General features: G+C 39.5%; 1 protein-coding gene across 8 annotated transcripts in view; it reads right to left on the bottom strand.

Moving 5' to 3' along the window:
* Positions 1-25,387, bottom strand: part of RNF111 (ring finger protein 111) — a 51,379-nt gene that overhangs the window by 5,591 nt on the left and 20,401 nt on the right. For 6 of the 8 annotated variants that reach the window (XM_054273100.1, XM_054273101.1, XM_054273099.1 and 3 more), the window contains 8 exons: positions 16,697-16,823; positions 14,842-15,005; positions 12,014-12,211; positions 10,776-11,095; positions 9,717-9,972; positions 7,827-8,178; positions 6,076-6,201; positions 5,295-5,421 (listed from right to left, as the gene is read on the bottom strand). In XM_054273100.1, the coding sequence (XP_054129075.1) occupies positions 5,295-5,421; positions 6,076-6,201; positions 7,827-8,178; positions 9,717-9,972; positions 10,776-11,095; positions 12,014-12,211; positions 14,842-15,005; positions 16,697-16,823 (1,670 nt within the window). The remainder of the gene's footprint in view (positions 1-5,294; positions 5,422-6,075; positions 6,202-7,826; positions 8,179-9,716; positions 9,973-10,775; positions 11,096-12,013; positions 12,212-14,841; positions 15,006-16,696; positions 16,824-25,387) is intronic. The other 2 variants (XM_054273103.1, XM_054273105.1) reach the window with 1 other exon arrangement.

Raw genomic sequence — 25,387 nt, 5'->3', positions numbered from 1 at the left:
TGTACTGCTGTAATTCCATAATTACAGTTCCACTGCCTCAGCAGTCAGTTTACCAACTGCAGTGACATGCACCTGGATAGCTCTTCTATATGGAACAAATTCTGCTACTGGAGACTAAGAAATCTATTAAAATTTACTTTAACAGTACAAAACCAAAAATTGTTCAGAGTACCTACCACAACAAACTATTGAACTCAAGACAATAGAAATGTTGTGTGGGACAATATATTTTCATGCTAATAAATGGGCCTTCATATTATCCTGACAGAGCTGGCATAACACCTCTCAAAATTACCTGAACATTCATTATGTACAGGCACTTTTATAAAATACCCTGAGAGCACAGCTCACATTTCTGGTCAGGTAAAATGCTACTCTGAAAAAACACCTGTAAGAACAAAATAAAAACCCCAGTTCTTTTACACCTGCAGAATAAGCAGTCTGCTAACACAGCAAGATTTTAACTAAGTACATTTGTGACTACAAGATAGAGAAAAGATTTGCAAGAGAGAACTATCAATAATACCTAACTAAGAACAGTCTTACTAAAATCCCTTTGACAGTTACCAACAAAGATTTCAGCTACCTTGAAGAGCTTCACACACAAGCAGAAGTGAGTTTTCACTAAGCTTTCATACAGAATGTAAGAAAAAAGAAAAATGTTAAAGCTAATGACGAATGTAAACAGTTAAAGGCAATGCCAGTCTGCACTAAATGTTTGTATTTATTCTTTTGGATACAGTCAAATTAAAATATATACTTTAAAGCAATATATTCTGGACCTGCAATTCCAGCACAAGTCTGCCAGGAACTGTGGAAGTATCATTTGTTTCTTGTTTGGCACTTTCTATTGATACTGTCCATGACCACAAAAATCTGCAGCAACTACAGTAATTCAAGGCTAAGTCTGAACCATTCACAACACAAACATTCTCAGCAGTTTGAAACATCCGACCTGCAGGGAAAGCTTTCCTTCTTGCTACTCTCTACTTTAAATATCCTCTATCTTTGCAGGATCTTTCTGCTTTTTCAGTGGAGAGATTGCTGCCCTGCATGGTACTACTCCAGCCTCCATGGTTCACATAAATACAATTTCATATGTATTAGAACAAATTCCCAGTGTGAGCCTTTTCAGTTAACTACCTGCTCAGCTACTGTCAATACACAAAAAGAAGTAAAGCTCATCATTTAATGTCTTAAGCCAAATACAAACAGGGAAAAGCTGCATTTTCATAGAAAATCATTGGGTGAAGGAATCCAATGAAGTACCATCTGCTGCTGCACAGATAAAACCCAGTGGTACCTGGGTCTTAGGGGAACATAAAATGAGGGCATTTCAATAGTGTTTAATCTACAAAAAAAACAAAGAACAGTAATTCACGTTTATATTATTAAAGAAGCCTAGAAGCTTTTTCTTAAAAATGCAATTCTACTTGATGCAGCTAATCAAGGCTATTTCAAACCTGAAGTTCATCTTGAACTACTCATACTACATCAAGCTACAACCTTAAGTGTTCAGGTATTACACAGAAACTTGTGGGCTTTTGGGGTACAGAACAGCTGCAATACCTGTATGACTACACTCTGAGCAATATTATTCTGACCAGCACAGAACTACCATAATGCGCTGGGACCTACTGATTTACCCCTCCAAATCCCTAAGGATTTTCACAATTAAGTGTAAAGACAGCCTCAAACACTCTGAATCAATCCACAGGTAAAGGAACAAAACAGTAAGGCTCTGCAATAGAAGAAAAAGGGGGCACAGCATATTGAAACTAGATGTGAAACACCTGAGAGAGATTAAGGTACCATAAGAAACTTTAGATTTGCTTGGGGTTTGTTTTGGGGTTTTGTTGTTGTTTTGGAGGTTTTTTTGTGTTTTTTTTTTTAATATGATCCAAAGATTTCCCTCAGACCGAGAAGCTGCAGGTTCCCATATAAATGAAGGAGTCTTTTCAAAGCTTGCATCTATTTCAGAGATATTTCTTATACCATACCTAGCAAACTACAAAGTCCAAATAATTCCCACACCACTCCTCACCTCTAACATTCACATTCAAAAGGGCAGAAGAAGCTGGAGTCAAGAGTCTGGTACCCCATACCCCACAATAAATTACAGGAGTTGCCGTCCTGCCCACTCTGATGTGGCAAACAGGGCTGGAGCCCCAAGTCAAAAAGCCTTTCATTAACAGTGCCAAAGGAGCAGCCAAAGGAACCCAGAGTAAACAGAAATAGAAGTGGCATCTAACAACACTGGTATCAGAGAAGAAAGGAACAGATGAAAAGCCTTTGTGTCCTGCATCCTTCTTTAGCTAATGTTCCATTAGTTATGCCATGCACTGACCCTGAGTCTCCCTAAAAATGATCAGTTAGCAGAATTAGTACTTGTCCAAAATGGATTTAATTCAACAGCTCTTTCCTCAGCACATACATGGCCTTAAAACAGTAACAAAGTCTAAGCCATGGTCACAAAGTAATGATGTTAAATCCAGGAGGGAAGCAGCCTGACCTTTGGATAGACAGACATGAAGAAAGCTCTTCCTAACTGCTTTCAATCTAGGACTCCTCCTGAAATAACACTTAAACAGGTAGAAGTCTCTTCAACCAAACTAGTAGAAAAGGAGATTTTGTTTCCCCAACCCTCTATTTGGACTGTCAAAGCTGCTGAACACTGATTATCTTCCCCCACATAACTTTATCATTTTGTCTCCCTGAGGATTAAAACTGCAGTCTGCATTCCAGCACTGAGTAGATGAAGATTTGGTTATCTGCATCTAATTAAAGTCAGAAACTGATACAGAGTTAACACAATATCATTAAAGCCCAAACAATCCATTATGTCCTTTACAGTCTGGAAGGGGTTTTAGTACTCCACTGCCAATTGTGCTGCAAGCCATTTCACAAAGTGGATTCAATACTAATGAAATTCTTAGTTGAGTGACTGCATCAGTTACTTTAAAAGACAACTCCCTCTCAAAAAAAGAACAGTTTATGATATCTGCATCAAAAAATATGACTCCTGAAATCTCTGTTTAGTACCCTCTGTACTTGAAGAAGAAAGCACTGCTTAGAACACCAACAACTCTGCAGAGGGACTGTAATCACAGTTCATCCTCTCCTCCTCCACTCTACTCCTAAAGTTACAGAGAAAAAAACAGGTGGCAGGTGCAAATAATCTGTTGCCTAAAACAGCACTTTTGTTTAAAATCCAGTCAAGTTTGTTGATGAAAAACTTCACTGACTACTTGCTCTCTATTTAAAATAAGTTTTGCTGACAGATCTGCTGTACTCACACATACATGAGAACAAAACCTGTGACTTTCTTTATTCCCATAGAAGGGGTAGAATCATCAAAAGGCATTTGTAATGCTTTGAACTCATTGTATATATAACTTCTAGCAGAGCTCTAACCTGCCTTCATGTTCTCCTAGTGTGTGAATACATTTTAAATTAGTCAAAGACTGTACACAACTTCAAAGCCACAGTGCTGGGTCTGATCACAGCAAGGCTCAAACCAGATCCCAAGCACTGGAGGAATTCCTGTGCTGCTCAGAGCAGCCTGTTCTGATCAAACATGCTGGCAGTGCACTGTGTGCAAGGCCTCAAAACACAAACTTCAGTTTCACTCAGCCCCTCAATTACTGTTATCAGGATCAAATATCCCTACACAAACACTTGCACAAATTTCTGTGGACTTAAAGACCCTCATTTCATCTGCCACTTTTACTAATTAGAAACTGCAGTTGCCAAGCAGAGGGGCATAAATCCCTAAAATATTTTATCACACACTCAGGAAATACTTCTGAACATTCCCTATCATAGCTTTCTACTCTACTGCTAAAAAGATGAAGTGTGGGGTCCCAACTACTTGCTTACCCAACATTTTAGCTGTAGGAATACCCCAATTACAATTAAAAGTTTCTCATCAGACTGTAATATAAGTACCATCTAAACTCCTAAATTTCTAGAAACTTCACAGTGATAATTAAAGTAAATCCCAGAGATTATTTATTACCCCTGATAAAAAGTACAGTTCCCTGAACTGTTAGGAGGGAATCTAAAGCAGCTGATGTTGTCTGTTACACTACAACACATTAAATAAATATGAGAGTGTAAAGCATCTTTTATCCACTTGAAAAAGCAGACACCTAACTGAAGAATGCAGAAAAACTTAATTTGAAGAGATGATGCACAGGAGAAGGTTTTGCATTAAAAATCTCACTGGCTACACTAAAATACCAAATTCTACAGACTGCTTTAGAAAGTCTGTGCTAAGGATGTCAGCAGCACCCATAAATGACCAAGCCTCATTTATCAGGGAGGTACTTAAGGATCATCAAATCTGGTAGTTAAAAAGTGAGGAACAAGCAATGCAGGACCAGACTGGAGACAGTTACTACAGTTTGGTTGTAAAGCTACAGCTCAAGCCCCAAATGTCAATACAGGCTACTAACAGAGGAATTTTGAAAGGATGAAACTTGCAGGGGTTTTTTTAATTATAATTTTAGCATTCATTTACAGATAAACTCAAAATTTTGCTTAGATTATCTAGCTTTAAGAGGATTAAACATTCTTGCTTGACCACACAGAAACACTAAATATACTCAAACTAAATCTGTGTCTCAGTGAATTTTCATTAAACAAAATTAAGAAAAATTTTAACTAAACCTATAAGCATTCTTTCAAAAATAATACTCTGTAACAAGAGTAAAAATATGCTGGTTTGTTTTGGTTTTCCACTGCAGATTAAAAAAAATTACGTGTAACAGGGTGTGTGACCTTACTGGCACACTTCCTGCAGATTATAACACTTCATGCTACAGAATTATATACTTGATCACACAGAATTAGGCTGATGAATAATAAATATTATTTTGAAAACAATCAAATCTCTAGATGGAATTCTAGTTGTGTGTATACACACCTCAAAAAGAAAGAATCAGTGCTAATTCTCATGCACTGGGTGGAAAGTTGGTACTTTTACCAATCCAAAACTGAATAATCTAAACTTTAAAAATCAGATGCAGAGGGTCAATGCATTGCAATGCAAGTGACAATTTAATTCAAGTATATTTCATTTTACAAGAGCTGAAGTTAGAAATGTAGGTGTCCCTATACTGTCTCCTCTTACTACACAATGGGCCTGTTCAAGCACCCTCACTGGGAGCAACACATGGACAGACAGTGAAATATTTTCAGATAAGCACTTTGCAGCAATGCATACACATCCATTTTCTAACAAACAAAATCAAAAATCAATGATTATAATTTTCCATAAGCTATCTCCTTACCATTAGAGGAAGAGCTCCTATTTGCAAGTGATGCAGTCGAGGAGGTGCATGGTAGTGGGCCAAGTGAGGATGCAAGGGCCCTGGAGGGTAGGTAGCTGCAGTCACACCAGCTTCAATTCCTAGTTCCCTGTCACATGAATGAAAGTGGCATTACAGTAAAGGAACAGCTTGCCTGCTTGGTACAATCCCACTGCTTTGGAGACCCTACAACACACTACAGCTACAACAACAGTTTCACGTACAATTTTTTTTAAGCCATATTTAAATTTTGCTGAAGAATCTTGCTATCATAACTAAAAGCTATTTTTAAAACAGCTGTGAAGATTTAGTACTAAAAAAACTAGAAAATTCCACATTCACTGAGTCAAATAATATTATCCATGTGGAGTCTTCCCTGCAGCACATGCTGTGGGAACAGCAGCTGTCATGCATGCACCTCTTCACTAATGGGCCAAAAGTATTTTTTTTAATAATAAATATATTGTGGAATGTAAGTGCATGCTCATAACTGGGCCTGATGCAATTGTAAATAAGCTCAAACAAAGAGGGGAGAGAACATACTAGTCTGTACTACAAAACCTTAAAAAACACTAGAAACACATTTAAGATATTGAGTACTCCAAGTAATATTTCAAAGCCCTATCAACAACTACAAACTTTAAACTACAGGTGCATGCAGCAGCTTTTAAAAGCACAGCCAGCATTATCAGCACTGTGATCAGCACATTCTGGTCTCCTGCCCAGAATGTCCCAAGGGCTCAAGTAGTGTCTGATTGCTCACCAGGCAGATCTCTCTGGAGCCTGTCGAGGATGGGAAGACATAGTCTGAGGCACATGGATGTGATGCCCATGACCATAATTGGGATGCATTCTGTGAGGATGTGGAGGAGGCCGCTCATGAGCACGTCTATAACAACAAAGAACAGCCACAATTAATTTCACATACTTTTTAGTGTGAAGAAACCAACACCCATAACCAAAATGTTACAGACGGAGCTACTACAGTGCCTTTAAAGTAAACTCACCATGTAGTATTTTAATTTTTGCTTTAGATATAAGTTACAAGTTAATTTAAACCCAGATTTCATATTCAGAACCAAACCAGCTTCAGCTACAGTGACCTGCCCTTCACTTGGCAGTCATGACTGCAGAGACTGAGAAAGTGTTTAATCCTAACCTCAAAGGGCAGGTAGGAAAGGGAGGACCACGTGACATCCATGCTCAGATTCAGTGTCATTCACAGCTCTGCTGCAGATTATTTCTAGTAAAGCTATACCAGCAAAAGTAATTAGGGGAAACTTAATACACTAATCAGAGGACATTTTCCTTGAAACATGTTTGCATCATAGCTCAGGTAAACTGGGCACACAGTTTTTATCCATGCCAGCTGGTACAGAACAACTATGGATTTGAAAAAAACACTTAACGCCTGCAGACTGATTTCTGTTACTTTCCCACTTTACCATAACATCACCATCAACATTTGCCTAAATTTCCTAGAAGTGTTCATATTTCTATACAAATTCACTAAGCTGCAGAACTGCCAATATTCACAACTCCAATCCCCAAACTACTGGAAAATGTCCAGATCTGATAAGATAGCTAGCACAATTATTTTTTCCAAAAATGCTACCTTGCTGTCTCACAGCCACTGGCTTCTCTGTCACATGCCATTTGTGGGCAGTTACTGCCTATAGATACTTCACCTGGAAACTGCCTCAAAAGCTGCAGTTAAAGCCGAATTCTCTTTAAGCATTAACTTCTAAATGAGTTTCAAGTTAGTTATGAGTCAAATTTGTATAACAAAGTTAGGAGCAACAACTAGAGAGCTCATTCCTGAAATTCTCTTAGATATTTAAACGCATTACTTGCAGAATTAAAACAAGCTCAGCTACTGTGTGAAAACAAAGCTACTAGTGACCTGATACTACTAATATCAACTATTATTTGATGATACTAGTATCAAATATCTAGTTAAGCAACAATAGTAGCATGACTTAGTAGCTACATTGCACATTGACCACATTCTCAGTCTCCTCTTCTAAAGCAAAAGGCATACAAAAGATATAAAAGTATCTAATGTGAATTAAACCCAGTATATGGTCCCTTAGATAATTTGTTCATTTTATTTTAAAGTATTGGTTATATAAAAAGAATCTTAACTGCATCAACAAGGCAAAACATACTGTCAAGAGACATTTGACCAGAGTTTATGATGTACTCTCCAGGCTGTGGAGCTTGAAAAGGAATTCCTGCTTATCATCCAGAGTGATGGGCAAGAGAAACAAGCTCCCCTTATCCTGCATGCCCCCTTTGTGCCTTACCTGGACACACCAAGAGGTGTAACAGAGCAGGGTCAGTCCTAATGCTCACGTGACTGTCATCATTTGTAAAGACACCTCTTACCATGGTTCAACACTAACAGTCCCTAACCATGCAATTTACAGTTTGAGAGTCACATGCAACATTTTACAAACCTGAGGGAAATGCATTATATGTTTAGCTATTGTTCTGAGTACATTTGTGACATACGTTGGGTGTTGCATCATCCTTCTTCTCTGGACCTCCATCCTCTGGATCACTTCATGAGGATGCAGCCTCTGTGCTGGAGGTGCTGTTGCAGGGATGTGATGGGATATGGGCTGGTGTGTTGCAGGGAGATGCTGTGGAATTGGAGCAGCTGCATTGGCCAAGGGATGAGTTGGTGGTGGAGGTGGAACAGGATGAGAAGATGCATGAGAGGAGATTGAAGGATGGAAGGGATGCACTGGATGAGGGATAACATAATCCACTTGAGGTGGAGGCTGCGGCTGTGGAGGAGGATTTCCATGAGAGTGAGGACATGCAGAAGCTTGATGGTGAAGAGGTCTGGTCAAGGAAGCATCTGCAATGAAAACATAAGGTGCTTTTAATTTGGTCAATTTTGGTCAAATTTATTTTAAGAAGTATCTTCACACGGGAATTTCAGTATTATTACATCAGTTTAGACAGTGGCAACATGGGAATATGTGTTTATGCAACTTTTTAATAAAGTGATTCTACAAATATACCCTACAAGAAATCTGCATTTTCTGCAGCCAAAAGCATTCTGTCTTCCAATACTGGCAAAAAGAAGAAAAAAAAAAAATCTGTGTGATACCAACTGGAAAAGGTACATAAAAATGTTTGGGTTGGAAGGGACTTCAAAGATCACCTTGTTCCAAGCCCCTGCCATGGACTGGGACACCTTCAACTAGACAAGGCTGCTTCAAGGCATGTCCAGCCTGCCCCTGAACACTTCCAGGGAAAGGGCAAACACAGCTTCTCTGGGCAAGTTGTGCCAGAGCCTCACCACCCTCACAGGGAGGAATTTCTTCCTTAAACCTGATCTAAATCTACTCTTCCAGTTTAAAGCCATTCCCCATGTCCTATCACCACATGCCCTTGTCAAAGGTCTCCCTTCAGCTCTCCTGGAACCCCTTTAGGCACTAGGAGGTGCTATAAGGTCTCCCCAAAGCCTTCTCTTTGCAAGGTTGAACAATTCCAACTCTCTTAGCCTGTCCTTGGAGCAGAGATGTTCCAGCCCTCTGAGCACCTTCATGGTCCTCCAAAGACTCACTCCAACAGGCCTGTCTTCCCTGTGCTGAGGAGCCCAAACCTAAAGCACTATTCCAGGTGGGGTCTCATGAGGGAGGAGTAGGAGGACAGAATCTCCTTCCAATATTACATTTGTTGTTTAATCTTTAAAAGTTTAATCCCCGTCCTTCTGGGTTCACTATTCTATAGAGACAATAAATTTTAAAAAAAAAGAAATCACAATCAAACAAATTATTCTGCTAAAGCAGATCTCACTGGAGGGATGGGACAAGGGATCAACCACGGAAAATGGAATAAAAAGCCAGTGCTAGAATAGAAAGGAGATGAAAAATATTTTCACAGTAAACATAGTTTTAAAGTCTCAGTGTTATTATGGTCACTCATAATAGAATATTTTAACTTTACCTTGGTCCTGTTCAAACCCCCTAACTGTTTAAAATAGTTCTCAATCTGTGTTTTGCTAAGCCAGCTCTAGGACCAATGCAAGCAGGCTGGAGCGTTCCCCTGCTGCCAGGGCAGTGTGTCAGGGAGAGTGCATGCAGTGGCGCCAGCAGTACTCACAGGGACAGTGCATGCAGTGCCGTCAGTACTCACAGGGACAGCGCATGCAGTGCCAATACTCACAGGGACAGTGCATGCAGTGTTTGCGGTACTCACAGGGACAGCGCATGCAGTGCCAATACTCACAGGGACAGTGCATGCAGTGTTTGCGGTACTCACAGGGACAGCGCATGCAGTGCCAATGCTCACAGGGACAGTGCATGCAGTGTTTGCGGTACTCACAGGGACAGCGCATGCAGTGCCAATGCTCACAGGGACAGCGCGTGCAGTGTTTGCGGTACTCACAAGGAGAGTGCATGTAGTGGCGGCAGGAGGAGAGCGATGCCTGGGGCGGCGGCTGTGGCTGTGGCTGTGCCACGATGCCCGAGCCGTAGCCGTCGATGGGCAGGGCCTGGCTGGGCCCCGCGCCCGCCTGGTGCCCGTAGAGCGCCGTGCGCGACGACGAGCCGGGGCAGCACGGGTCAAACGCCGACGTGCCGTGGAAAGCGCCGCTGCCGTGGCTCCTGATGCCACTGCTGCTCAAGTCTACTGGCAATGCCTGCTGCAGAAACAAACCAGCTTTTTTCAAGCCACTCTTTAGACACTGAAGGCAAAGTCATATTCAAACATCAGATTTCAAAAAAAATAAAAACAAGCAAGTGGGATCCAAATTTTGAAGTTTTACTGTTTGACTCTGGAACATTTTTTATTCTTATTCCCAAATTCATTAATCTGCTGAAAGACTAACTTCCTTACACTAGATTCTGTAAAAACCAGCCAAAAACTGCCCCCAAATACCCCCAACACCCCCCAACCAAACTAAAAACCCCAACAAAAACCCCTACAGTAGATAAATAACATTGATAGTTCTGCATACTGTAACTTAGCACAGTACTCAGTACTGTTCTTTCCTATGACTGTACTGTTTTACAGCTGTGATTTAATTACTGAAAAGCAATGCTTTTAGAGGAGCAACTTTTTTATACTTTTTATATATAGGACATTAGACTTGACATTTTACTTCTCTCAAAGCAGCTCAATGATTTGCACTGCAGAACTGCTATGATGGGCAGAATATTTCAAGGTAATTATGTCAGGTTTGCTATGCAGTCACTCATCTTACAGCCATGAAGAGGTCAGCCATCAATAATTACTTGAAGGGTTATATCTTTCCATAAAATTTCAGGGGTTTGTGTTTATATATATTACAGCTCAATTTTTCCTTTTAGCTCCCTTGTATAACGCCTGATGCAGAGCAAGCGAGTAATTCCTAATTCAGCATCCTTATCCTATTCCCTCCTATCTGGAACAACTTGAAATCCCAAGTCACAAGGTGTGATTGTGAGTCACAAGGATTAAACATGCCTGCTCGTGGTAAGTGGTGCCAGAACTGCTGCTTGCTCCACACGGGGCAGGCACAGGAGGAGGCCTTTCCACGGGGCAGCTGGAGTCACTGAACGAAGGAGACAGCGGCACAGCTGGGTGAGGGTTGTGGTGGTGATGGTGGTGGTGCTGGAAGTGGTGGCCATGCTGCTGGAAGCAGCTGGTATGTGGGTGTCCCAATGCATGATGAGTCTGTGAAGGCCCTCCACAAGGAGAATGCTGGGGGCAGCACGATGGCAGCCTTGGCATGGCCGGAGGGCCAGTTTCCAGTGTCGAATTAGATGCAGCTCTTCTTATTTCATCTTGAAGACAAAGTTAATATTGAAGTAAAAAATTAGTAAAGCTGATCACTGTAAAGCAGTGACTTAAATAGAAACAAAACACCCTGTACCTCACAGTTAAGTATTTAACCAATTGAAAACTAGACTGTCCTGGTTCAGGGCAAATCTGGGAGAGAACAAGATGATTGCAGATAAAAGCATCATATAGTCAACCCAGGACATAGACTGTAACAAAGCAAACTAGATACAAAAAGTAGTATTTAGCTATACCTGCCAAATGAACCTAAACTGAATGGTTCAGGTGGAAGTACTCATGGCAACCACTGGAGGACAGGAACTGACACTTGCCTTAGTCTACAAATTTAAGGCACGTCATCAGCAGGGAAAGGAAGAAAAATTGTTACTGTGGTCAGTGTGCAGAGACCTCAAATTCCTGTGCAACTGTGGTCCACCCAGGTTAATTGTCCCTCACCACACTTGCAGACAGGGCAGCTTTGTTCCAGTGATGTCATCAGTGCTCTCTGTATATACAGCTCTATATAAATGTGCTCCCAGGGGGTTATCCACAGCAGGAGATATACTCAAGGAATCCAGATACATCCTTCACTTTCTTACAACATACATTGAAATAACACTTCTGTAACACACTGAAATGAGAAGCTTAATTCCCAGTGAACTACATTCCACCTCCTCAAAAAGCAAGGATGTGGTTTGTTCTGTATAACCAAATCATTCCAACAGGCACAAACAGAAGGCCCCAGCACATTTCCTGTATCTTTATGGAGAAATCAATGGTCTTTTTCAAATTCCTGTCCTCTCAGCTTACTACTGTTAGGTTCAGTACTAGAAGCTCACATGGGATTTAATTTGGAGAATGCTGATTAACTTCCTCTACCCTCCTTTGTACTCAGAGGCAACACAACAGAGCTCATTCTGTACCTCCAGTTGAAGTGCCAGCAGTGCTGCCACTGGGGAGACTGGGAGTGGTCTCTGGTGCCGCAGAGGGCTGGCTGCTGGAGACATTGGGAGCTGCATCAGAGGCCTGCTCTGAGGTAGAGGTACTGGAGCTGGTAGTGGAAGCAGAACTCGCGGCCTGCGGCTCCACTCGAGCTGATGTGGTTGGCACAACTGTCGGCTCTGGTGAAATAAAAAAGCTTTCATGTTCTCTAAGCTTTAAAAGTGCTGAGGATTTCTTTATTTTTGTTCCTGCTTTTGAACCATTTTACAAGACATTGGCGATTCTGGCCTTGCCAGAAGCTAAGTAAGTCAGAACATAAAAACCTGACAGGCTTGTGTGTGGAAAGAAAATTATCTTTTTTTTCCTCTCTTGCTTTTTTAATCTACTCACGTTTAAATAATTAACATAAAATCAATTCTCAACCAAATCTGACATTTAAGTTTTATTTACTGGATAAAAAAGCTCCTACTAGAAAAGAGATTAAATTACTTCAGTACTTTACGATAACGCTTGCTGATATGTTCCATTAATCCACAGGCAAACTACTCTATGATTAAGTATTATCCTTATAACTTTCTATTGCCTGTGAAGAACAGAACAACTTTTAGACCACTCACCAAGGACAGTATAACATCTAAGCTAGCAGTACTACTTTACAAACCATCATCCTAGATGCATTGTACTAAAGGCTTTAGCAAGATAAACTTGGTTTCTAGTCTCAACACATGCTAAAAGCAGATTATCAATATTTGAGACTTCTCTTAAAGGTACATACCTGTTCATATTACATATTGCAAAGCTAACAGTGAGCAATGTATCCTGGAAATCCAAAGCACTTGATGAGTCTTGTCCTTTACTAGATAATTGTAAACAAGTTAAAGTTTAAAACTATACTTGGTGGCATAATTAGAATTTAGTTTTGAAAAAGACTTTGACTATAAGTTTGAAATTTTTCTTAAGTAATGAAAGGCAATGACATGACTAAGAATATAAGATACCATAAAAGGGAAGATTATCAGAAACAGCTCAGATTTTTTTAGTAAAAACGTTTGCATGGATATCAGGGGGGAAAAAGCATCAAAAAACTTCAAATACTTCCTTTACACAGAGTCTCAAAATAAAATATGAGTAGTTTTCAAGACATCTCTCTATATCTAGCAGGAATATCAGCAACTCAGTGAGCAAAGGAATAAATGTATCTTCTCCCTCACAAGTCTTCCAACTCATCACATTAAAAAAACATGATCTGATATCTACATTTAGATTCCTCTTACTTTTAACATGGCCTCCCAATATACTAATTTTAAGGACAATGTTTTGGGTGAAATATATTAACGTTTAAATTCAGAAAATGAGCAACTTTATAGAACATGTATAGCCTACAATGAGGAGTGATCAGGCAGTGCTCAGCCAGTGGCCACCCTGAGTTCCCTCAGGCTCAGGTTCCCCACCAGCCCTTAGAGACACCTCTGATTCTCCCCTGCCCAAACTACTGAAAAACAGGGGCCTTGGTCCATTGTGAACTACTAGCTAAGAGAAACTGGATTTCTCAACTCACTGCCCAGACACTGGCCCAGGAAAATAAAATGAGATAGGATCTTTATGCTCAGGGAAGCAGCCAGCCAAGTTTTAAGACCAGTATCTTTGATGAAATAGGTAAAGTTGGGCTAAACTCCTTTTACGGTGTTAATTCAGAAGTCCAATCATTTAACATTAATTCATGTGTGAAATTTGATGCCTAAACCCAAAAATAGTATTCCTTAAATCCTGCAAGATTCATCTTAGGCATTTCCTCTAGAAGGCAGGAGAAACAGCCAGTCTTTAACACATACATTACAGAAGTGCATTTTAAAAATAACTTGGTTTCTGAATCCAAGACTAAATTCTATAATATGAATTTTAAGAGCAAAGTAAAGCAATAGAAACCTACACTGCACTCCTTCAACAATAGAGCTGTTGGGATATTTCACAGTAAACACCTAAAATGAACGATCAGTACATCAACTCATCCTCTACCTTAAGTCATTAACCAACCAGAATTATTCTCAAGCCTTTCTGACTCTCCATCCCACCCCAAAAAACACAACTTGAAGAATTAGATACTGCACAATACTAAGCTTGCAATGCACTCGGGCAGAACCACAAGAGAACAAAGCTTCTGTTCACATTACAAACAACATGCACCAAAGAAATCCCCAAAACCACCACTATCCGCAAATGCAAATGTGCAAAAACGTACATGAGCTTCAGTTTTTCCTTCTCCCAATTTTATGGTAATTGGTAAGTTTCTCTTATGATCTTCAGCAGGAATAGACTTATTAAGTGTCAGCAGGTTCTAATGTTAGGAACCAATGAAAGGTTACAGCTTCAGAAACCTATCACACTTTACTAGTTTAGGGTTGGGCTTTTCTTTTTTTAAAAGCTATTTTTACTTCAAGGCCTGAAAGAACAGTCACTATTCCAAAGCATAGGCAACGATAGACTTTCCTTTTATAGTGTTGCATTGAAGTAAGTGCATATTTTTCAAGAAGTAGTTCCAACCTGTTCTGTAATTTCTGCCTGGTGAGTCAGCCCTCAGACACACACCCAAGGCAGCTTTGGAAGAAAAACTGTATCTTTAGATCTAAAAGACCCATCGAAAACAGCTAAACTTTAAATTTTGAAAGGAAGGGCACATTATCTGACAGGTTTGGAAACAGACATTAGAAATCAGACTTAGAAGGGTACCTTCTATCTGATGCAATTAACTCCAGCACCCTTACACTGCCCATCCTGCTCCTGCAGAGATTTCTGTGACAATGCCACTCACCATCCTCATCCACGGTGAGGTCCACGACTTCGGCGGCGTTCTGCCGCAGGGGCTGGATGACGGTGGAGACCCTGCTGCGGGAGCGCTGCTCCGGCGGCCGCGCCGCGTGCGAGCTGGAGCCTGCGGCCCAGTGCGAGCGCGCGTGGCCGAGCGCCGAGCGGGACCTGCACGGGGGAACACCTCAGTGCTGGCCTCAAACCGGCCACCAGTGATTTCTTCTCCTCCTCTCTGAGGAGCTACTCACAGATTTTTATTATTAGAAAAGCATTTTATTACATTGAGATACCCCGTGACTCCATTTTCACAAATCCTACTGCAGCCTTTACCAGAGCACATAACAGCAAATGCCCAGCATGGAGAGTTTAAAGGTCTCTAAGCCATGTCCCATGTACATGCAGATATCTTAAAAAAAAAAAAATTCACTGTGAAACCCTACAGCCATGGCCAGGCAGCAATTACAGCTGAAATTGTTTTGGGTTTGTAAACAGTAATTGAAGAGTCTCCAAATCCTATACCACTCCTGTGCAGTCTGAAACAGCTACAAACGGTCTATAAATGATCTATAAGCCTATAAATGATGACAGACCTATGAAGACACTAAAAATTTGTAAACATTAAATACTTTTGCATGTTAACCTGTGACAAGAGTACTTTCAGAGGATAATTTTTATACTTCAAATTTACAAAATGTCGTGACTGTGCAAAATCTCTGGACCTTTCCCTCTAATATGATTTTGCTCCCTCTCTCTGGAGAACAAACACAGCTTTTTGTGATACTTAAACTAAAATGCAATGTGGCTTGAGGTGATCCTAAGCCGGTAACCATATCTAAGGAAAGGGATGGGTTTATCTGTTGTATATCACACAGCACCCATTCTGTTCAGTTCAGCCATGCAAACCCCAACACTCAAGACAATGATCTTTGGAGTGCATATCCTCTTTGAAGCATACAGTCTTTAATTAAGGGAAGAGTATTTTTACAGTCTTGTATTTACCACTGCACTCCCAAAAAACTTTGACTCTCCAGTATTTACATCAATCAAGTGGCTCTTATTTTCCAATTTGGAAAAACAATGTACTCAGACTTCAGAAATTCAGACGAGGAAAATGTGAAGAAAAGGGAATGACTTCACTGAAAACAAACAAAACCCACTGCACAAATCACCATGGAGCTACTGCTCTTTTGGCTGGAGCACTGCAGAAGGTGAGGGAAGAAAGAATTAATTTTTTCAAGTCTTAAGACTATTACAGAAAACACATCTTATTGATGCTAGGAATATATGAAGCTGTTTATTTTTTACAAGCATCTAGCTTTAGGTAGGTTTGAATTTGAAGTTTTCTTCAAGAAACTCCACTTCAATAGATTCTGTAAAATCTAAGAATATGGAACAAAACTTCCAGAGATTCTTGGAAGAACAGGAAAGCATATACAGCACCAGCAGCTTCAAAAAAGTAGGCTGCTTTCCTGAGAAATGCTCAGCTAATCCCTAGATAGTCAACTCAGCCTACACAGGCTCTCTCTAGGATCTCACTGTGCAGCTTTGCTTCCCCCAAATCCTGCACATCAATCACACTAATACAGCCACCTCAGCTACTCCAGATTAGTTCAATTCTCAAGCCTTAGCAAAGCTGTGCTTTGGGTATTTTGTCCTTACTTTGTTTGGGGATTTAGAATTGGGGCTTTTTGTTCTTGATTGGGTTTTGTTTGGCTTGGTTTTTTTAATCAAAAATTCATACTGTGCATTCTGGTTAGAATTCCAGTGACATTACCTTATGGGCTTTTAATGGCACAAACATTGAGACAAAACTCAGAGACAAGCAAAACTTTATTAAAGCAAAAAGATGCAAATCTCACCTGTAGTTTTCACCAACTGTGACAATCTCCACTTCACTGTCTGTTGAGGTAACATTTATTTCTTCGTTAGCAGTGACTTGGGGAGTGGAGGATGCTTCAATCACCACAACATCTTCATCAATACTTCCTGATGAGGAAAAAGGAAGAAGAAAGTTTCCATACTTTATTTATACTTCATTCACCAACTGTCATTATAAGAGATTATTTTTCACAGATTTAAAATATATGTAGGCAGAGAATTCCATGGTGTATGACAAAACCTTAGGTGCAACTGTCAAATACATGACCTAATTATTAAAGGGAGCAATTCTGCCCTAAATACTGAAGGAAAAAGAAGGAAGGAGACAGAAGACTGAATGTGGGGTAGGTATGCAAGCTTGCATTAGAAGCACTGAAAGCAATTGCAGTGAATTTTATTATCTGTAACACCAATAAAATTCAGTCATTTAATATAAAGACAGGACAAACTTACAAGCTAGGAAAGTAGTAGTGGTTTGTTAGCATTAATAGCTTTTTTAAAAAAAAATGTTTTTAGAGGTATCAGTCTCAAGGCTAAATATTGACAACAGAAGAAAAATGATCCACCAACTACTTAAAAAAATATTCTTTTGGTGTTTATAAACATCTTTGTATCTACACTTTTTGTGGCATTCACAATCTGTACTAGACAGAGGAAGATAAAATTAAACTGAAAATCATAAAAAACAGCAACTGAAACCCCACAAAAGAGACAAGTTTTCTTAGGAAACAACTTCCACTTCAGGAATAATGGTTACAGCTCCAGCCTAACAAGCAGCCACATGAAATACTTCTCTAGAGCTGCAACACTGGCAGTGACAAGTCTGAGCCATCTACAAGACTTAAATTGAGCTGTGGATTATTCACTGAGCACAAAAGAACTAAAAAAATGAGCTGTATAGCTTAGAAATCACTAACTATCACTTTGGTTTCTGCAAATTGCCTCAAGGAAGTGCTTGAAGAATTTGGTCTCATTCAAGTCAATACTTCCATCCTGTATGCACAGACTGTTCTCAGCTGCTTCACCCTATGAGAAAGATTATTCATTTTTATTTTTTCAGTTTTTCTGCTTTGAAAACAACTCAAACTGCATTACCTGTTTTCCAAAGGCCTTTGTTTCTGACCATACTTATCTCAGAAAGATTGCTGGCTGAAGTTGTAAAGAATGATGCTTCCAAATACTGATACTAACAAAACTCTGGCAATAGGAAGTAGCGTGGAACAAAATCAGTTCTCACAACTTGCATGAAAAGTTTGGGGAAAACTAAAAATACTACGCGGTTTAAAAAACAAAACAACATTCCAAAACTGAAAATACCAAAAGGCCAGTTACTCAGAGTGAAAGGCAGCAGCTAAAGCCACCAGCACATCCAAAGGAATGCAAACATTGTGCCTATCAGGGCAAACAAGCAACAGCTTCCTTACACAGAACTATCTCAGTCACTAAACTTATCTGCTGTCAGACAAAACCACCAGCCAAGCAGCTGGGAAAAGGTCCCTGAGAAAAACCCCCAGCTCCTCCTTCCATCTCCCAAAGCTGCACTTCTCTGAAATATAGCAAGTTTGAGAGCGCTCCTCAGAGTCCACATGTCCTGAGGTTCAGTATTTATTGAAATTTAGGACAGGTGCCAAAGTAGGAAGAGTTAGGCTTAAATATTATTTTGTTACTTCAGAAAACAAAGGACTTCTCCTTGAGGACAGAATCATCTAGAATGTAGATCTATATTGAAATTCACCCAGTGTGCACCTCTACTGAAATTCTGACACAAGCTCATGAAAACCAAAGGGAATTCTTAACTGACTATCTACACAATTCAGACACCTCTCTCAATGTTCAAAAGCTCATTTTATTCAATTGATTTTTTAAGCACTCCTTTAGCTGAGAGGTGATTGTACCAACTACACAAATCAGATTGCAAAAAACATCCAGACTGGTACTGAATGAACAGGTTTTGTGACTTCCAAACTAACAAATAAATCTTTAGGAAAACAGTCAAAGTTGCTCCAAGTAGGATACAGCATATAGTTCAGAGACATGCAACTTCCTACTGTTCATGCCTCTGAAAACACCTTCCTAAGTCAAAAGCACAAACTGATGAAGTTTTCATCCCATTAAATACGTTCCTATACAAGGAACCAATACTTTCTTCAAAATTAAGCAGAAAAACTACTCTAAACAATGTAAATATTTAATTGTTTTATACAGTCCACCATGATATGGTATAATTCACTTTTTTTTAGCACATACCAGTCACTGGCCAGTCATCTGTCTGTAAAGTACTTCAAGCAAAATTTAAAGCATGAATAGCTTACACATCAATGCATCCCCTGAGTGACTGAAGCTGTAAGAAGGCAGCTAAATCTGGATAATTACAGAGTTAACCACACCATTCCTGCAGCTCCTGAGGGTTATCTCACTTCAAGAAGAGTCACTGCACTGCTGACAGCAAAACAGCTACACAGATGGAAGAGATGTATTCTGTACTACTTTCAGAATAATACCTATGGCTACAAAACAAAGAGAAAATCATCCTCCTGCAGGCACACATTATTTCTTTGTCATCTTCTGAATCACAGAACACATCAAGAAAATAATACTCTAGTTATTTGTGAGTAAATTAACCTTCAGGCCACCCCTGAAAGACTCAGTCTGCGTTTCAAATGAGTTTCTTAAAAACAAAACTTCTCTTGACAATCAAAGTAAGGATTTTAATAGTTTCCACAGAATTTGAGGTGTTTGTTTCCCTTCTCACATCTACTATGTGAGAATATTTACACATCTACTATGTAATAATATTTCATAGTGCATTCAAGACACCAACTTCAGTTTGCAAGTTTTGCATTTCCCATTCAGACCTTTCAATAGCCATTAGTAATTAAGGTCTGCATGTGACTATTAATCAGAAATAATCAGTAATTTCTTCACGTAAGTTTTTTCCCCTCTTTTAAAAGCCTTTTCTATGATGGAAACCTAATGCTCAGCTGGCCTAGGGGAAGGGATAAACTGCACATGCTTGAATCCAAATCTGAACATGTGTAAAACTGTAATCCTCTCTGAAAAATAAAAACGCACTCTCATCCAGGCCTTACCTCACAAAACGAGTAAATTTGCTATAATAAAGTGCCTTTGTAAGCAGAATATAACTTTTATAATAAAATAAATATTAAATTGGACTCTAAAGTTCAATACTTAGGCCAGTAAATGACATATTTTTCCCTAGAAAGTTGTAAGGTTACTTTATGGCAGAAATTGCTATGTGCCAGTGATAGACCAACTTGCTGCTTTAGAATCAAATACTTAAATAATCCAGAAGTTGTTATCAAGAGACTAAGCTTTGCACAGTATAACACGTATAATATATATAATTATACTACTATTTAAAAGACTATGGCATAACTCCAAGATCAATTAATCATCATCCCAAGGACCCCACCAAGGGCATAAGTAACACTGGAGTAATACCCAAATTTATGTTTGGCTGATGCCATTCTCAGAGGGTATTTTCACATCTGTTTTGCAATTAACATGGAATTTAACCAGTCTGAATATTATATGTAAGATAACAAAAGCATTTTTCAACACACAATTTCAAATGAGACAGTCTGATCAACTCTTAAGTGAAAGCAGAAGAGATTTAAAATCAGCAGTCAAGTTCCAGTGAGAGAGCTGCCTTATTCTGAGTTCCAAGCTTGCAGTGGATCAGACCAAGAGCCCACTCAGGCACATGTTCTCTCTAACAGCTGCAGCAGGCAAAACCACTGTGCAGTCAGGGCAGAAAATTCAGGCTACAAATTTTACCTAAAAGCTCTCATAGCACCCAGCATTCACAACAATGTCTCAGATGTCAGAGCACACTTTCTTGCCCAGTCATTGCTCAGCTGTCAATAAGTGTACTGAACGTGGGACTCTGTGCCCTAATAGCCACTTATGCTCAGGAATTAAAGACAATGACTTGGACAGTAATTCAGCTTGAAATGAATAAAATAATACCCTGCTATATTAGTCAGTACTGTCTCCTTTACCTCTGCAATGTCTTGAGCTAGGTATGGCTGGCAGCCCTGCCCTGAGCCTGACAGAGCAGAACACCACCCCTGTATGAGCAGCCATCCTCTGGGTCACACATTTGCGGCTTTGCTCTCGTTCTCAGGCTCTGAAGGTCCTGTGACCCAAGCAGACACACCAAACATATCCGTCCTTTCCCTCCCTAGATGTCTGAAGATTCCTGGGCTCCAGGACAGTCACGCTCCCTTCCCCTGGTAGCCTTGAAGGTCCTGCAGGAGGCCAGGGAGGTGCTGTTGATGAGCGTGCCACAGTGCAGGGGAGCTGATGCACCCAGAGCACTGGCCAGAAAATGCAGCAGCTACAAGCTCCAGGGGGAACCTGGACCAGAAATGCAACCCCCTCCTGTCACTGAGGCAAGGGACACTTCTGTCATCACCTGCTTCCTCTGAGGACTGTGTGAGTGACTCATGCTCTTTTATATGGTTTTTGAGTCTACATTATTATTGTTAGCTTGATAAAGCAAACCACACGTTAAGATTTGACCTGCTCTGCAGAGGGCCCAGGTGATTAGAAATTTTAACTTGGTAGTAGTTCAAATTTTGTACTATGCTACTTGCAGATTGTATTACATTGATTCTACTTAGAGAAATCCAGTGCCATTCTACTCATAAAATCCTGCTAAGAAAAGACTTAATTGTAACTAAGATTTAGTGCTGTCAACATTCTGGCAAGAACCTGCCTGTTCCCTTAGGGTTGTGTGATTACAGTTTTTTTGTACCTGAGACTTACTTGGAATAAACTTTCCAATAGCTGTGTATGATGGGAAAAATTTTCCAAAGCACACAAATTGCTTGGGAGTCTGCACCCTGGTGGAAAAGACAGTCAACCACAGTTTAGGGGATTTTGTCCAACTATGAGCCATGCTAACTGAAACCTGTACTGACTGTTCTTAACCTTGCACCAAAACCAGCCCTATGGGCAATGCCACAACAAGCCAAATCTACAAACAGCATCTTTTCAGCACAGAAAGCTGCAGCAGGGCTGAAGTGAATGCCACACTAACTTCTATTACTGTAGCTATTTAAAGCCCCAATCCACAGCAAATGGATATAACAGCACTGATTAATGTCCACTGCTCACACAGCCAGGTGCTCCTTTCCTCACCACTCCTCAGTTCTTCTCCAGTAAGCAGCATGGTAAACAGGACACTTATACCCTTCCTTATCCACTAATGCTATTGAGATAAAAGGTTGGAATTATCAGCTGCATCAGTTGGTGTGAGAAAAGGACTGCATGCTGTAGGTTGTAGGAGGGATTAAGTAACTGAAAAATAATCAACTTTAACAACAGGCAGCTCACTTCTACTTAATACCTGTTTATCTTAAACCTGTTAAAATAATCTCAGCATGAAGCAGTATTTGCTTAACATTTTCACCAGCCTCTGGCTTGTAAAATATTGAATGTCTATATTCAATGTTTTTTAGGGAGACAGACAACAAATGTTAGAGAATTAAGATGACAGTGGTGAATAAACACTGTCTTATCATTCAAAGCAGCTTTGAACGAAATTTGGAGCAGCTTCTCATCAGCGTTACATTCTAAGAAGAGAAAAACCTGGCTAGCATTAGTTGTTCAAAAATATAAAATAACACATCGGACCCTGAAGGAATGGTAAGGTACTAGGTGAACAATTTGAACAATTTATGACAATGCAAAACTCCACACAGCTTGTTTTTTTCTAATAACACTTTGCCCTTTTCCAGACTTCTGCTTTATTGACAAATCAGAGTACATAAGATTAAAAAATTGCTCTAATTTAAGCTTTTGCTATATTTCCCTCCACAGACTGCATCCAAAGGGCAGCTCCAATCCTTTAGATCCAAGAGGAAAATTCAATTCTTGCAGAAGCAGAACATTTGCATTACAACACAGGAGATCCAACAAGAGCAAAAGTTGAATTTTGCCACCTTTCATAGGCAAAGGTGGATGAGGATTATTTCTGATGGTGTGTACACAGGGTTAGACAAAAGCTTCTGCACTACCTAAACAAAACACAGAATCACAATTCATGTCTCCCAGCAAAAATGCTGCCTTCTGCCATTTTAATTGCAATTGAAACCAAGTGATCAACACTGCAATTAGAACATACACCCTGCAAGCACCTGCACCTCCAGCTGCAGGGATCATTAAACTGCACCCAGCTGGTTCCACGCTGGCTTTGTGCCCCAGCTCCTGTCTCCCCTGAACCAGCTTCAGCTGCCCACCCCAGATGCAATGAGAACAATGCCTTCCATGGCACACAGCTGGTACAACAAAACCATCCAGTCCCAGGTGTCAGGATGTACTGTGCACACTCTCACACTCCAAGGTTCACAAGTTTCACCAGAACAATAGCTCAAGCCCTCATAGAACAGGAGGAAAAAGCCAATATAATGCTATTTGTTTTCTTGGTAAAGGCTTTGTTAAACAAACAACCCCCTTTCACATCTCCATTAATATGATTTTTCCAAAATTAGCCAAGTTAATTTTATTAATTTGAAGAACTTACTAAATACTTCTTTGGTTAAAAAGGTCCGTTACTTTAATTTCTTGCAACAATCAGAAAAATTATTTTCAGAACAGTCCAAACTAATTTAACTTACTAGTTCTTTAAATGCACTGTATCTTTAGCTAAACATCAACATTCAAAGCAAGGAAATATTTTCTGCAATATCCTTAATACAAATTGCTATTCAGTAGGCTACAAGACTAATCACATTGCTTTGAAGCCTGCTTTTTAAAAAATCAGTTATTGCCACATCTTTTTTTAACTCAATTTTCTTTTCCAATTATTATTCTCCTCCTTTCCTAAGTCTGTCCTCTAGCACCTTTACATATATGCCCCAGGCCTCATATTCTTAGCAGAAGTTATTTGTCCTTCAGCACACTGTAAATTCAGCAGATGTATAGAGCAAAGAAATTCTCCCTAACATTAACTAGCTCATGTACATTACTATCAATACAAGCTTTTCCTCATATAAAACCCCATCCTGCTTGCTCACTACACAGAGAAGTTGCATAGCTGTTTTCCAGCTACCCCCATTTCTGTCCTAATTAACTCAATAACCAGAAATGCCTTATATAACAGCACAAAGCTACCAAAAATGTTAAACACATTTTTATCTAGCTAAAAATAGGACACTTTCACAGAGGATGTCTGCTCAACTTCCCATTATATCTGCAATGTAAACAAAATGCTCAAAAACCTTTCCATCAATCTATATTTCCACTGGCAAAACCCCCACAGTATTCACACACACGAAGCCAGAATCACTTTTCAGCTCCCTGCAAGTGCTGGCTCTGCAGTACAGGAATGAACAACAGGACACAACCTTTACAGCAGAACTTCTTTCAGTTACAGCTCATGTCAGTATTCTCATCTAAAATTACTGGTGCAGAACTAATCAGTTTTCTTCATTCATGACATGAAATAGACACTTTCATTAATTAAGAGTATAAAAATTAATCCATTGGACTTTTCCACATCTGTGTGGAAGGAGAGTTGTTACTGATCCTACATCATTTTAGTTACATAGAAATCTACCCCCTCTGAAAATGGTAAGAAAACACTAACTTGGAAACAAATGTGAAAACACAGTAGTTTCTCAAACTGGTTTTCATATAAATGTATGCATATCCCTATTATTTATTATTTACAAATCATATTCTTCAATATGGTTACACATGCATGCCAAATGTAACTTTCTTAGGCCTAATTAATTTCTATTCCCACAAATGTGCATTAAGATAATTAAGGCTGTGCAATAATTCTTCTGTTTCAGTTATGCATGCCCACCCCTAGCACTGCAGAAGTAAAACTTCAGCATTACAGATTTTACTTGTAGTTAAACATCACAGACATTATTTCCTACTGCAATGAGTAACAAGCAATAATCTAGACTTTACTACTCTGGTTCTGTTCCAGCAGAAATCCTGCCCTGAATGAATGAACATTCACACTTTTTTTTTTTTTTAACCTATTCTTTTATTTTCAGCCACATTTTCTTAGAGGAATGATAAGCACAGCCTGAGATATGGTTTCACTTATTAAAGCATATTTGTCACTAGATAAAACACATGGTTGCACAGATTAACACCATGCTGTGTTCTATCTACTTCGCCATGCTCTCTAAAAAGCTGAACTTAAACAGAATGCACAACTACTTTCACTTGGCAAATTTAACACAAAAGGAAGTCCAAAAAAATCTGCCAATTAACAAAAACTCACAACAAACAAACAAACCAGGAAAAACACCCAAAACAAACCAAACTAAACAAAAACATTCCCCAAAAAGTCTTCCTCCAAGCACTCAAGGATTCAGATACTTTGACAAGACACAGTAGAAAAATAATTGTGTAAACCACCTGCCTTGCATTGAGTTTATCTGGGCAAAACATTTGGTATAGATAGAATAATTTTCTCTCATTATCACAATACTAAAGCTACCTTCAACTGACTCCTATTTCAGCTCCTATAACAATAGACTTTTTCTTTCTATTTTTCTAAATTTTCAAGAACATTTAAATATCAGCATATATTTCTACATTCTGAAAATAGAATTATTACCATAATCAGTTCAAAGCTAAATTTCTAACACAATTCAACAGCTAAAACAATAAAAATGGATCAA

This window comes from Melozone crissalis, unplaced genomic scaffold (genome assembly GCF_028551555.1).
Source record: "Melozone crissalis strain CALT ecotype California unplaced genomic scaffold, PUWL_Pcris_2 ptg000014l_1, whole genome shotgun sequence".
Lineage (NCBI taxonomy): Eukaryota > Metazoa > Chordata > Aves > Passeriformes > Passerellidae > Melozone > Melozone crissalis.
Note: the sequence above shows the minus strand (reverse complement) of the source record. Positions and strands in the feature narration are given on the sequence as shown.